The 14,027-nt window shown below is 34.9% G+C and overlaps 1 protein-coding gene across 5 annotated transcripts in view; it reads right to left on the bottom strand.

Annotated features, from left to right (window-relative positions):
- Window positions 1–14,027, bottom strand: part of ZNF292 (zinc finger protein 292) — a 148,574-nt gene that overhangs the window by 60,429 nt on the left and 74,118 nt on the right. For all 5 annotated transcript variants that reach the window (XM_072642766.1, XM_072642768.1, XM_072642769.1 and 2 more), the window contains 3 exons: window positions 13,151–13,353; window positions 5,481–5,617; window positions 2,542–2,683 (listed from right to left, as the gene is read on the bottom strand). In XM_072642766.1, coding sequence (XP_072498867.1) covers window positions 2,542–2,683; window positions 5,481–5,617; window positions 13,151–13,353 — 482 coding nt within the window. The remainder of the gene's footprint in view (window positions 1–2,541; window positions 2,684–5,480; window positions 5,618–13,150; window positions 13,354–14,027) is intronic.

Raw genomic sequence — 14,027 nt, 5'->3', positions numbered from 1 at the left:
AGCACCTCTCACAGTGCTTGGCACAAAGTGAGTGTTTAACAAAAATTTGTTGGATTAAATTGCATCCAAGTGTTTATTAAGTACTTAATATACACCACACATTGTGCTAAATGTCGAGTGTACAAACCCTCATCTACCCTCCTATCTGCCTTTCCCAACTGGCTTCTTTTATGGGTATAATCGCAGTCTTCCTTCTACTATACAGACCAAGATATTGTTCATGAAACAAGGTTTATGCTTCCATGTCCCCTAAAATTTTGAAACTATAAAACCATCATAAAAAAAAAAAAAGACCTGCCCTCCAGGAACTTACATTCTAACAGGGAAGACAGTACGCTAAGGAAAGTGGTGGCCAGGGAGGCATACACTTTGGTTCAGAAAATTACAGAGTGGAAGAGTGGGGCAACACCTTCCTCCTCCAAAAATATACCATCAAGGAACAGTGGAAGAGTTGATCTGATCACTGTTCTAACTAATTTCAGGTACTGACAATTCTTACAAATCTGAGAGCTATTCTGGTCTTTGAGCTTTTCTGGACTTCTAGTTGGTTCTCCCTATTCACCCTGCTCTGCACAGAAAAATATATATCTCCACTAAGTCAATGAGGCAATGAATGGCTCAGTGGATAAAACAAAACATTAGGTCTAGAGTCAAGAGATCAGAATTTAAATCTGGCCTCAGATACTTACAGCTGTGTGACTCTGAGCAAGTTACTCGACCTCATTTATAGTTTCCTCAACTATAAATGGGGATGATAATAATATACCCACCTGAAAGGGTTGTTAGAGGATCAAAAGAGATAAAAACTGTGAAGTCCTTATTAGCAGAGTGCCTAGCACATAGTAGGTGCTATGTAACCATGAATGTGTCTATAATCTGGTTTCAATCAATTTACTTTGGGACACAGGCATGATTGTCTTCCACTGATCTCAGCGGTTATAAACACTGATAAAAATTTGTACTTATATAGAATGAGTGAAAAACACCCACTGTTAGTGCAAAAGCCATCTGACACAGTCATCTCCTATGTCACAAAAGCAAACAAGCCTATTTAATGGTTCTTCATATAAAAAAACAACAAATTCAAAACAACAAAAACAGCACTTCCCAGATGATTCATGATATTGATAAACCACCTAATTGGACTTTTTTCTTAGCTATTCTCTTAGCCATCTCTTAATCCTTCTGTCTTTTTTCTTTCCTTTGCTGACCTTCCATGGTATTACTACATTTCTTTAGGATCATTATTAGCACTCTATTTGCTTCTTTTCTCCAGTTACAGTGTTTTTATTTTTTCTGTTGGGGGAAGAGGGAAAAAATGAAAATGAAGGTGCAGACAGGAATAACAGCTGTTTCTATATGTGGATCACTTGTAAATTATAGGTAAGAGAACATCAGAATAGATGCGACCTTAGGTATCACTCATCTAACACTCATTTTATGAGTGAAGAAATTGAAGGCCAGGGAAGTAAAATTACTCCTGAGTGGCTAAGCCAGTGCTCAGCCTCTATTTTTACTATACAGGCTGCTTGCAAATCAGGTATTTTGTAAGTTGGGGATGGACTATAAATTAAAACAGCATGTTAATGTTTAAGAAATTAATTACATCAACTAAAAGAAAGGGTATCATAAAACATGATATTACAAACTTTATGGAATAAAAACTGGGAATAAGTGATAGAATAATATGACTGCACAAAGCATTAAGACTCTTTACCTTGTAAAATAATAAAGAAAAATAGAAATAGTAATTTCTCCTTGTATTCCTTTTTAAAAGGAAAGTAAATGATATTAGAATTGATTAGTGAAGATCTATTCCCTTAGTTAATAAAAGTTTTAAGAACAAGAATTAAGATTTTTTGGGGGGGAGAAGGGAGAGATAAAGTGTTGAATGGAGTTGGGATGGACTTTCTTATTTTCCCCTTTCAAATAAATTACAAAGAGCATATAAAATTTAGAAAAGTCAATCTTGTACTCTGGTTACTGATTCCATGCAATGTTAGCATTCTAGAAGATAATCTCCCTGTTTATAGAAAAACTCCTCCGAAAGCAATTGCATTCCTGACTAGAATAGTATTCTACAAAATAACTTAAATAAACTGGTTTTTTAAAGTTCACTCTGGGTAATCTTTAAAATAAAATTTTTATTATATCATTTTAATTTTTCTTTAAGTTCAAATTATTTAATTATTTCCAGTTAGAAAATTTCCACCCTTAATATTCTTAAATGAAAGAACAAGCACAATCTTCCTTATCCCTTCTGTTTTATTTAAAAAAGCCTAGAAGCACCCAATAAGAAAAGTAATTAAAATATGGTCTTGATATGAACTCTTCTTTAAAGCTATGGGCAATTCACCCATAGTATTTCTCCTTTGTATCCCCAGTTTTCAAGAGTGAAATATACTGGCTTATTTAGGATGCTGAGAACACAATCAATGGCCAAAGCACCTTATAAGTATTAAAAGGAAAAATATGTGTCAATAATAAAGTCATCTATTAAATATGATTTATGTAATTTTGAAGACAGTTGATTACTCTTACCTCTGAATTAATAACTTTAATCAGGAAGAAAATGTGATAGACTGTCTTGGTTAACAAAGAAAGTTGACGACACCTCTCTAGATAAACTTGAACAGATGGTTCCACTCTTTGTTGTAATTTACTCCAAAAAAGAGTCAGTTCCCTAAAAGGAAGTAAAAAAAACCCCAACACCATGATGATGCAAGAATGTAGCAAGGGGCCATGCTAATTCAGTTTGTGAAATCAAATATAAAACTGGCTTCATCTTCTACTTTCCCTATGTGAAATTAATATTTGAATAGTCTCTATTTTTTTTTTAAATACATGATATAGTCATAAGCAGCAAACAACCTAATAGTTTCCCAATTCAGACACAGAGGTATTACTTTCGAGAAAGAAACATTTGCCACTTGCATGGATAAATAAAACTAGTGATAATTCATAATCCATATTTGAAATGGCAATATGATGGTAAAAAATGGTGAGTCATCAATGTTTTTTTTTTAAATGCTTACACCTTAAAGTAGAAATCTATTCTTATTAGGTAACTTTAATAGAGGAACCAGTAATAATTAAGAACACAACAAAAACAGAACAATTTTATAAAGAAATACATCACAAAATGGGAAAATTAAGTCTAATACTTAAAAAAATGAAAGTGTTCTGGTGTCACTTAATTTAATCTCAAATAAAATAATTACATTTGTCAGACGCAAATTGATTTTTCTGAATGTAGGCTTCTCACATTTCCCTTTCTAACTACAGTCCCAATTTTTCTCCTTCAAGAGCAATGACCCACAGCAGAAAAAATTGTTATGACTATCTTCTGTAACTAGGCAATTGATAATAAGTTGCCTTACTTCACCTTTCCCTTCAGTTGTTAATAAAGCTGTCTTTGACAAGTCAACTTTTGTCTTAGGTGAACAAGGGCAATGAAAGGTCTGTGTTTGTGCCTAAGCCAGGATTATCTGGGGAAATCAAGGATCCTCAGAAGCCAGGTAATGACTAGTGGCAGTGAGAGGGGCAGCAACACCAATGACTCTGAAGTGAAGGGCTATTTAGACAAAGTAAGAAAAATTTAAGTAGCCTTGGATTGGGGTTTGGCTCTGAGTTTACTTTTCTTCCCACCTGGAGTTATTACTTTTTATCTTCCCCCTTGCAGGGCTAACTTCTGCAATGAACAGTTTGTCCTCCTGCTTCCATTTCCTTGCCACAACTTCCTACCCACAACCATGTATTATTTTCACAAGGTTAAGTTCTAGATTCTCTGCTCATTTCCCTCTAAATTCATTCCCTTAGAGAAACATTAATATGTTTCCAATGCATAAACAGATAACTCTAAAATCTACATTTCTGGTCTCTGGTCCTGACTTCTCCTTAGTTCCCTACCTCTAATTTTTCTACTGTCTGCCTTCATTTGGGTATCCTTTTTCACCTGAAACTGAAAATGTTTAAAATTGCAGCCACCATCTTTACTTCCTAATTTATCCACTGCTATCAATGGCATTCTCTTCCTCCTTGTCAAAATCTGTTTGAGATGCCTTTCCCTTTGCTCTTTCCAAATCCTATTCTCTTGTGTATCCTAAACCAAAGGCATCAAACATGCTATGCTCCCCTCAACAAATGTGGCAGAAACCAGATTAAAATGCACCTGGGAAATATTTAACAAAATAAATAAAAATACAATAAAACATAGACAAGATTACATTTTAAAATTAAGTCAGTGTGCTGCTGATAGAGATCCTTTTTTATGCATTAGTGAGTTTGATATCATTAGCCTTTGCAATCTATTACACCAAGGTTGTCACTTCTGTTTCTGCAACACCTTTTTGATCCTTTCCTTTCTGACAAGCACTAGAAGGGCCTTATGACCTCACAGATATGCTTTTGGGTGGGAGCTTGAACTAGATCTCTAATGACCTTCCCAATGCTAAGATCCTTTAGTCGTTCTATTTGCTACTTAGCTTATTCTTCTATCTCTAATTTCTCCATCCTTTAATTTTTTGTACTCTTAAGACAATTTTTCTCAAGCATCACTTGCATTATGTCATTCTCCTACACAAGAATTTACAAAGTGTATCTCTTGGATATCAAATTAAAAATCTGGTTTCAAAGTCTTTTACAAATTAAACATCACATCATATATGTTCTGTCAGAAGTATTCTGCTTCAGCATTAGCCAATCTTTTTATCTGTTCTGGTCAGGGCTTACTCCCTTTCCTTTTATTGCCCTAGGAGAGCCCATTCTTCCAAATGCATTGTTTCCCCTTCTCTCAAACCATGCCTCCTTTCTAGTGCTTAAAGATCTGGATTGAAATGATCCATCTGGGGAAGCTTATTTACTGACTATCTGCTATGTTTGATATGGTCTGATTATTAATTTTTCCTTCCATTTACACTGTATACATTCAAATCTACTTTATAATTATTATTAAAATTTTATTATGATATATTTTAAAGGCCTTGAAGGAAAATATGTCCTCTAATTTATTTTGTTTTCCCTATAGCAACAAAGCCAGTAGAGGCTAGAGAAAAAAAACAAAACAGGATGTCAAGAGTAAAAAGACAAGGACTACTAGCAGGAGGAGAAAGAGGTCAGCATGCCAACAATCCTGGGTGCCTTTCTGAATGAAAATTTCTTTCCAGCAAACTGTAAGCTCTGTGAGACCAAGAATAGGGCCTAAAAATCTTTGTATTTGCCTCAGCAACCTCACACAGTACTTTGAAGTAGATACGTAATAAATATTTACTAAAATGAAATGAAACATAAGCAATTTTAAAGTGAAGCACTTAACCAGTGTCAAAGAAGTATGTAATAACTATCTATAACTGATCAGTATTGAAAAAAATCTAAAAGAATTTTAAAAGCAAATAGTTCATCTAGTTAATACATCTTCCAAATTACTGCTGCCATTCTGTTTTTACTGATGAAACTGGTCTTTAAAAAAATAATTAACTCACCAGGCACAATACATGTCTCCTTGTTGTAGCTGGCGGGACAAAAATGCAGTACATAAAACCAGAGCACTTTTTTCATCTCCATCAGACTCCAGGTTACATATCATTTCTAGTGCATCTTTGCAATCAACTGCTGAGATCTAAAGAAAAAAAATACACATATAAAAGATTTTATATTTGGATACATGTTAACCTAATCTACCATTACAGAATTTCTATTAGAAATTTATTGCTTAGCATCCAACAGTAAAATCTCATTAACTCAGATGCCACTAATTACAACCATGGAAGTTAAGCCCTGAACTTAATTTATTGATCTTGAGGCCAACATTAAAAACACTTAAGAAAAATCAATTGTTTTCAAGGCCTTTAAAAAGTGAACAAGTAACATTCTAATTATATACTTACATCCTCATTAAAATAGGTTCATTAAAGACCCCTAGTAGGTAATAGTTCGAAAGAAAACACGTACATTTAAAAGTTAATATTTTTTTGAAACATCTATGTCAAAGGATTTTAAGTCATTAAGAACCTAAGTATTTATTATGTGAAAAGTATGCTATTAAAAACACAAGAAGTGTTCTAACAAGTTGTTTACTTATTAGTGGAAAGGACAAGGAGAAATGAAAAAACTTTTTAGAGGTGCTGCTGACAGTTTCCTAAAGATCTTCACCGGACCTCCTCCCACTCCATTTCAAAGCCAGTTCATGAACACACACTCTGAGGGTTCAGACAGAATGCATGATCAGATTCAAATCTAAATCATGATAATGATGACAACTTTATACAGTCTTTAAGGTTTGCAAAGGACTTAGCCAACAAACCCTTTTTATCCTGTACATACATGGCAAGCATTCAAAATCAGTTAAATATATATAATCCTACTTATTACAAATTTATGCAACATGATAACATACAGTCATATAAATAACTGTATTACTACGGACAATAAGAGAATTCCACCACAATGCCACTTGGTTTGTGGTCACTGCAAATGATCTGTAGAGAAATCATTTTTCTCCACAGTAGATCCAGAAATTTTAGGTTTCTGAAATAACTGTTCCCCTAGAATCCCTTTCCTATTATTGTCAGCCAGATCTTTTCTCCTCTTAACTTCCGTTACCTCTGACAGGAGGAAGCAAGCACAAGAGTGATGATGGTTTACACTTCCCTCCTAACTGCCTAAAAGGAAATAGTTGTTGAATTTCCTAGCAATTAGGCAGGTGAAAGGAGAAAACAAGAACTACCACTAGATACTACTCTGGTTTTAGGGGGCTGTAGTAGGAAAACTGGTTCAGAGAAAGGCTACCCAAGAAACAGATAGTTAATTTGTAGAAGGAAGAAATGAAGGCCTTGTTAGATCTGTTATACCTACAGGGTAGAGAATTTTCATATATTCCATGATATGTTCAGTTAGACATTTCTTTATATCCTCCATCATCTATACCATTGATATAGGTTTCTCCTATATAATTATTGATTGAGAATAATATGTGAGATCTAAGTAGTATATCCAAAGGTTGAGACCAATTCACGAAGAAGGTATAAATTCAAGAACTATCTGAATATTAAAGGGAGAGTGACTGGTGAACAGATGAGGAAAAGGGGTACCCTGGGACAAAGCTAAAAAAATATGAGAATCAACTGTGGTAATGAACAGGGATAGCTAAAAGAGTAGCAGGGAATGGCTGAAAGTAGATAAAAATTAAATTAGGCAAGGTGTAAATTAAGGAATTTGATGGACAAGAATTCCATTCTTATATAAGAGGTAAGAAATTAGAGCCTTACACAAGGTATAGTAGTGACCTAATCAAAGGAAAGGACAGAAAAGAATACTTTTGCATCAATTCTAAAGGGTAAAAGGAGAGGAGAGATTCTGGACATCCACTATACAATATACTATTAAAATTCAACTGTTACTCTGACACCCCAAATTATCACCAAAATGTCCCTGCTATATTATGACATCTTTGATTTCCTTTCTTCTTTTTGCCAGTTCTTGATAGGAGAAACAGGACCAAGTAAGTATATAAACATTTAAATGTGATGTGTTGTGGATAAAACAGATGGTTAATTGGGATGGGAGTGAGGTTGCTAAGTATGTTAGGTGAAACACTGCAATGTGTAGATAAATTCATAAGTTATCTATCAAGAAATAAAAAAAGGTTGGGGGAATATAATGAAGCTGATGGATGATTTGTAATAATCATTTTCATGACCTACAAAAATTAGGGACTAGATTATCTCAAAATTTTCTTTCAGTTCTGAATCATAGGCTGCTATAATTCTCTGGCTGTTTATTGGGGGCAGAGTAGGCTTGAAGAAAAAAAAATATCCTAGTGAAATGTAAAGCACATATAACATTAATTAGGGTATATAATAATACATAGTAAGCATATCAGGGAGGTGTGTCACAAATTTCATAAAGGTTTATGTGGTAGGAAAACCTATATGTTCAAGGAAGTTTTGAAAACAAGTACATTTGAATTAAGATTTAAGGGGTAGGGATTCAAAAGACAAAGAGGGAGAGGATACTGCAGGTAAAGGAAAAAAACATGACCATCAATCACACAACAAACCCTTACTATGTACATATCATGTACCAGGTACTGCGCAAGGCACTGGGGATATGAAACAATCCCAACCCTGAAGAAGCATAAATTCTATCAGAAAACATGTTATATGCAAAATAGGTATGAAGTGATTTTCTCAAGGGGGAACACTAGCAGCTGACGTTCTCAGGAACGGTTTTATGTGGAAGATGCTGTTTGAACTAAATCTAGAAGGAAACTGGGCTTGTAACAGGTAAAAGTGAAGAAAGATGGCATTTCATACATGAGGGGCACCAAGTACAAAGGGACAGAGATAATAAATGAAGTGTGGCATATAAGTAACAAACAGTCAGAAGGTCAGTTTGATTGGGGTGAATAAAAAGGAGAAATGTAAAAAGCTGGAAAGGGAAATTGGTGCCAAGTGGTAAAGTGGTTAAATGCCAGAAAGAGGAATTTATATCTGATCCTATACGTTAGTTAATAGGGAACAAGTAGTGCTTATCAAGCAAAGGAGAGAGATGGTCAAATCTGCAATTTAGAACAATAATTTTGGTAGTTATGTGAAGGACAGACTGGCATGGGGAGAGGTTTGAATCAAGGAAGTATTAGGAGCCTATTACAATACTCTGAGCTAGAGGTGATGGAGGCCTGAATCATGGTAGTTTTATAGGTGGAAAGGTGAAGGAAGTGTGAGATGCCACTGAGGTAAAGATGAGGAGATGCAGCAACTGAGTGAATATATTAGTCAACAAACATTTTGACTAATATATTCATTATGTTCAGTGTATTGTGCTAAGTAATGGGGGTACCAAGAAAGCAAAAAAATAATGCCCATCTTCAAGGAGCTCACAATCTAATAAAGAGACAACATACGGACAACTCTGAATAAACAAGATAATCTCAGAGGGAAGCACTAATATTAAGTAGGAATGGGAAAGGTTTCATATAGAAGGTGGAAATTAGCTGGAACTTGGAAGAAGTCAAGAGAAGCTAGGAAATAGGTAAAAAAGGAGAATTCCAGGCATGATGGACAGACATTGAAAATGTATAGTCAAAATACAGTGTTTTGTTTGAGGAAGAGATTACATGGAGAGGAGCACCTTAGTATAAGACTATAAAGATGAGAAGTGCCAGAGAAGCTTATAAAAGCCAAACAGATTTTATATTTGATTCTGGAGGCAACAGGAAGTGTACTGAATGCTGTATGTGTACGCATGTGTATGAGACGTGGTCAAGACCTGGAATCAAGATCACTTTGATAGGTGACTGGATATAAATGGTGAGAGATTTGAGGCAGGGGAAGCCAAGCAGCAGGCTACTGTGGTAGTTCAGATGTAAGATAATGATGTGTGGATGACAGTGAAGAATAGGAGATGACTAGGAAGAGAAACAGAGAAGGAAAATTTTTAAGGAGATACTGAGCTCTGTTTTTAAAATGTTTAGTTTGAAATGCCTATCCAGGGAGTTTTATGTCTGTCTGTCTATCTATCTCTCCACTAGGCAGCTGGAGATACTAGATTGTTGTTTTAAGGGTGAGGCTGGGGTTGAAGACCCAAATTTTTGAGTCATAGGGATAAAAGCAATAACTGCAATCATAGGAGTAGAAGAGATCACCAAGGGAGATAATGTAGAGAAAGAGAGGAAGGTCAAACACAGATCTTTGGGGAATATCCTAATTTAAGACATATGAGGAACATAAAGAACCAAGATAGGAAACAGAGTAGTAGTCAGAAAGAAAACAGTAAAATTCTAGAGAGGTCAAGGAAAATGAGGGCTAAAAAAATAGTTTTAAAGATCAGGAGTCATGACCTTAAAAAGAGTGGTTACATTTTAGAGGGGGAGGACAGAAACCAGACTAGAAAAGAGTGGGGAGTATATGTTGATGAGGCAGATGTAATGGTAGTAGGTAGAACTATTCTTCATAGAAGTTTGGCTGCAGAACAAAATGGTAAGATGGAACTGAGGGAATGGTGGGCATCTAGGGAAGATTTAGTAGCAGATAAGGGAAACAAAAACAGCTGGTTCCAGATAGGTAGGGGGAAGCAGTTAATAGAGGAGAGAATGAAGATTAGACTAACAATGGAGCAAAGTAAAAGAAGAGAAGGGTGGGGTGAGGATAGCCACCCTGTGAGACAGCAGGAAAGGAGACTGAAGATACTGAGAGATTTAGAGGGAAGGAATGGAAGAAATTTAGATCAAGAAGTCTTCATTTTTTTGGTAAAGTAGGAAATGAAACGATCTGTTCAAAGTGAGGGGACAGGAAGTACAATTAGGAGTTTGAGAGGAGAATCCTTCATAAGTAAGCTGTTGTAGGTGGAATGGTAGAGAGTTAATAAAAGAATTCTCATGTAGTGATAAGGACCTAGTTGAAGTTAGATTGCATACATTTTTAGTGTACCTATTCCACTAGATTTCTACTTGAAGGTAAAAAGAATGAATGACAGTATCCGAGATAGGGTGGTGACTAGGTCAAATGAAGTATTTGTGAGATAAGGGAGAAATAATGTTTGGATAATGCATTCAAGGAGTTTGGGAAAAACAGCAGAGAAGGTGTGTTGACTGGAATGAACATCAGGAGGGAATGGTAGAAGGTCAAGGGAACAAGGATTTCAAGGATTGGAGTTACCTTTCTGTTTTCAGACTACTGTCTTCAGATAATAAATTACAATTATGCTTTCTGCTGAAGATAAAAAGCATTACCAATAGCAAGGAAGGGAAAAGGATTTTTAAGAGTTGTCTGCTCAAAAGGGTTTGCAATTACTTTTCATAAAGGAAGACTTATTAGACAAAAATTTATTTCTATGAATGAGTGAGAAAGAATGGCTACTTAGGAACCTGGAGATATTTAAGAAACTGATGTAAATAAATGAAAGTATAGAATGTGGTCAAAATGGTGCTATTCTTGGACCCTTTAAAATATATAAATTGGACCTGTGATTTCAGTGGTACAGAGGATCTCAGCACGAGTTGTTCCATCAGTGCAGGTGGGCACCTTCTCTGCAACTCAGAGAGTTGGCTATGACACTGAGAAGTTAAGTGACCTGCCTACAACCACAGAATCAATCAGCAAGCATTTATTTAATATTTGAAACAATTCCTACTTCCAAGAACCTTATATTCTAATGAAAGGGACAAGAACATATACTAATATATGCAACATAAATACAAACACATACAAAGTAGTTAAATACAAGGTTGAGCACACTAGCAGATTGGGGGCATCAAGAAAGGCTTTATGCAGAAGCTGTTATTAGAGATGCATCTTCAAAGGAAAATGGGACTCTCTAAGGCAGAGTTAAAGGAGGAAACACATTTCAAGGCATGTTGGATAGGATGGATCATGGGAAATGGAATGTCATGTGTGCAGGATAGAGAAAAGGCTGGCTTGGCTGAATAGCAGAATGTAGGAGGACTAATGTCCAGTAAGACTGGAAAGGTTAGGGATAGGGTTATGAGGAAAAAGTTAAATGAAAGAATTTATATTTTATCCTAGAAGCAATAAGAAGCCATTGGAGTGTACTGAGTAGACATGTGCTTAAAGAAAATTATTTCGGCAGTAATGTGAAAGATGAACATGATGTGAGGGAACCAATAAAGGAGGTGCTGCAATTAACAAGGCAAAGGTAATGATGGCCTAGCCATTGTGGGAGTGGAAAGATGGGGTCAGATATGGATGTAGAAATGGCAAGATTTGGCAACGGATTAGATATATGAGGTAAGGGAGAGTGGGGAGTCCTGGATAATGCCAAAATTACAAACCTAAGACATTTAAAGGATGGTTGGGCCATGAATGAAAACAGAGAAATTATAAGAAGGAAAGAGATTTAGGGGAAAAGTAATGAATTCAATTTTAGACATAATGAATTTGAAATTTCTAAAGGATATTCAGTTGGAATATCCCATTAGGTAACAACTGGTGACATGGGTCTCAAAATGGCTCAGGGCTGTGACACTCAATGGTTACCAACAGAGGTGTGACAAGGACAAAATCTTGGGGAACACCCACAGTTAGGGAAAGGGTGTGATAAGAATGATAAGCCAGGAAAGGAGACTGAAAAGTCAGAATATAAACCAAGTCTTTTTGGTTCTGAGGCAGGTTCTCTATCCACTATGCCATAATATTTCTCATTCCCATTTAGGTATTGCTTTCAAGTTTTCTCTATTGTTTAAATAGTAATTTTTCGAGTTTCAAAATTCAATTAAATTTTCAAGAAAATGTTAAATTCCTCCAATTTCACCTAAGAATTGGGTATATAATCTGATGACAGAAAAAAAAATTCCTACTTCAAACAGATGTCCTAATTATTTTGTAAAATAACTTTCTTTCTCTACTTTAAGCTCTTAATTATCATTGGATCATAGGATTATGGAATTTAGAGCTTGAAGAGAACAGAAATTATCTAGTTCAATCCCTTAATTTTACAGATGAAGGAGTTATAGAGAATTAAAATGACTTGCTTAAAGCAATTTTAATTCCAATGGGAAATAATAATTTATATCAGAATGATAAAAACTCAGAGAAGATTCAGATTAGGTCCAAATTATTTTTTTATTTAAAAAGAAAAACATCCTTTATAGGGGAAATGGTCATTTAAATTCTGTACAATGACTTTGGAAGTATTAAAAAATGGAGAGATACGTAAAAACTGAAGTGTAAGGTCTTAAGAGGTCAGAAATTGTATTTTACTTACCCTTCATCCTCATTACTAGCATATTACATTGTATACAGTAGATATTTAATCAAAGTTTTTGAATGTTAAATTCATGACGTGTCTCAAAACCATACAAACTGAAGATAACTTCAGTCTGACACAAAATAATGACTTTTTATCACATCTTTCTTATAATTTGACTGCATTCTTTAAGAGAACACTATCAGCTAAAATAGCAGCTCAAAAAAATTTATATACAGCAGAGGGACTATGGGAATTCCCTCTATCTAAAAATCAATAAGCAAACAAACAAACAAAAGATCTATAAACAGTTAATTAACCCATGACTAACTTGGAGGATGAGAAACAAAAACCTTATGACCTCTCCCCCAACCCCCTGAATTAACAATAGCTAAAAAAATCATGCCTCTAATTTTAGAAGCAATCTCAGTAAAGAAAATATACTTACCTCTTCAATTAACTTGTCATTTGGTGATGTTGTACTGAGACAGACAAGGTAGGTTTGCTTAAAACTGCCCTTTGCACCAAGCTCTGGATGGTCAGAACACAGCTTTGCTAAGGCAGTAGCTTGGCTTAACTGATTTGTTTTGATTAGATGTTTAATTCTCATATCCAACAAGATGGGACCCTCAAAGGCTAAAAATTCATTCACTTTGAAAGACAAAACATAACACATTATTAACAGAAAATACTGTATTTGACAATACTGTATTTGAAATACAAATATTCCCAAGGAATTTAAAAGCCAAAAAAGCTAGACAGCACTAAAAATATTTTGCAATTGCCATTGAACTGTTAGGCAAGTTTTTTTTCCCCCATAAGTTCCTGATCTTAAGAAGAGGCCCTATTTTTAAAGAGTCATTAGTAATTTCTGTCAACTACAATTAGATGAGACACTGTAATAAATTCTGAAATACTTAATTTAACAAAGGTATAAATAATCCTACATTAAAGGTGTCCAAAACCGTACTAAGTTCTTTTACCTGCATGATAGTTAACTCTAGGTAACAGCATTTTGGGTTGGAATCTTTGGAGATTCCTAATGGTCACATAAATGTGGATATGGTTATTTCAGAAGGTGTTAAACTGTGGTTTTCATTTAGATATATGAAATGCTTTTCTTCCTAAGAACTCAAGTCCTATTTCATCCATGCAGTTGTGTCTGGTCAAGTCGTATTTCCTAAGGGGTCGAGTCTATAATTGTTAATCTCTGTATATTTTATTTCTCAGGGGACAAACTATTTGAAGTCCCTTTTTAACCATCTGGTTTCACAGTGGTATATTTAATCACTTACAAAGAGAAACTTTTTGCTTAATATATAAAA

Source organism: Notamacropus eugenii, chromosome 2, assembly GCF_028372415.1.
Source record: "Notamacropus eugenii isolate mMacEug1 chromosome 2, mMacEug1.pri_v2, whole genome shotgun sequence".
NCBI lineage: Eukaryota > Metazoa > Chordata > Mammalia > Diprotodontia > Macropodidae > Notamacropus > Notamacropus eugenii.
The sequence above is the reverse complement of the archived record's forward strand: the minus strand, read 5'-3'. Positions and strand labels throughout refer to the sequence as shown.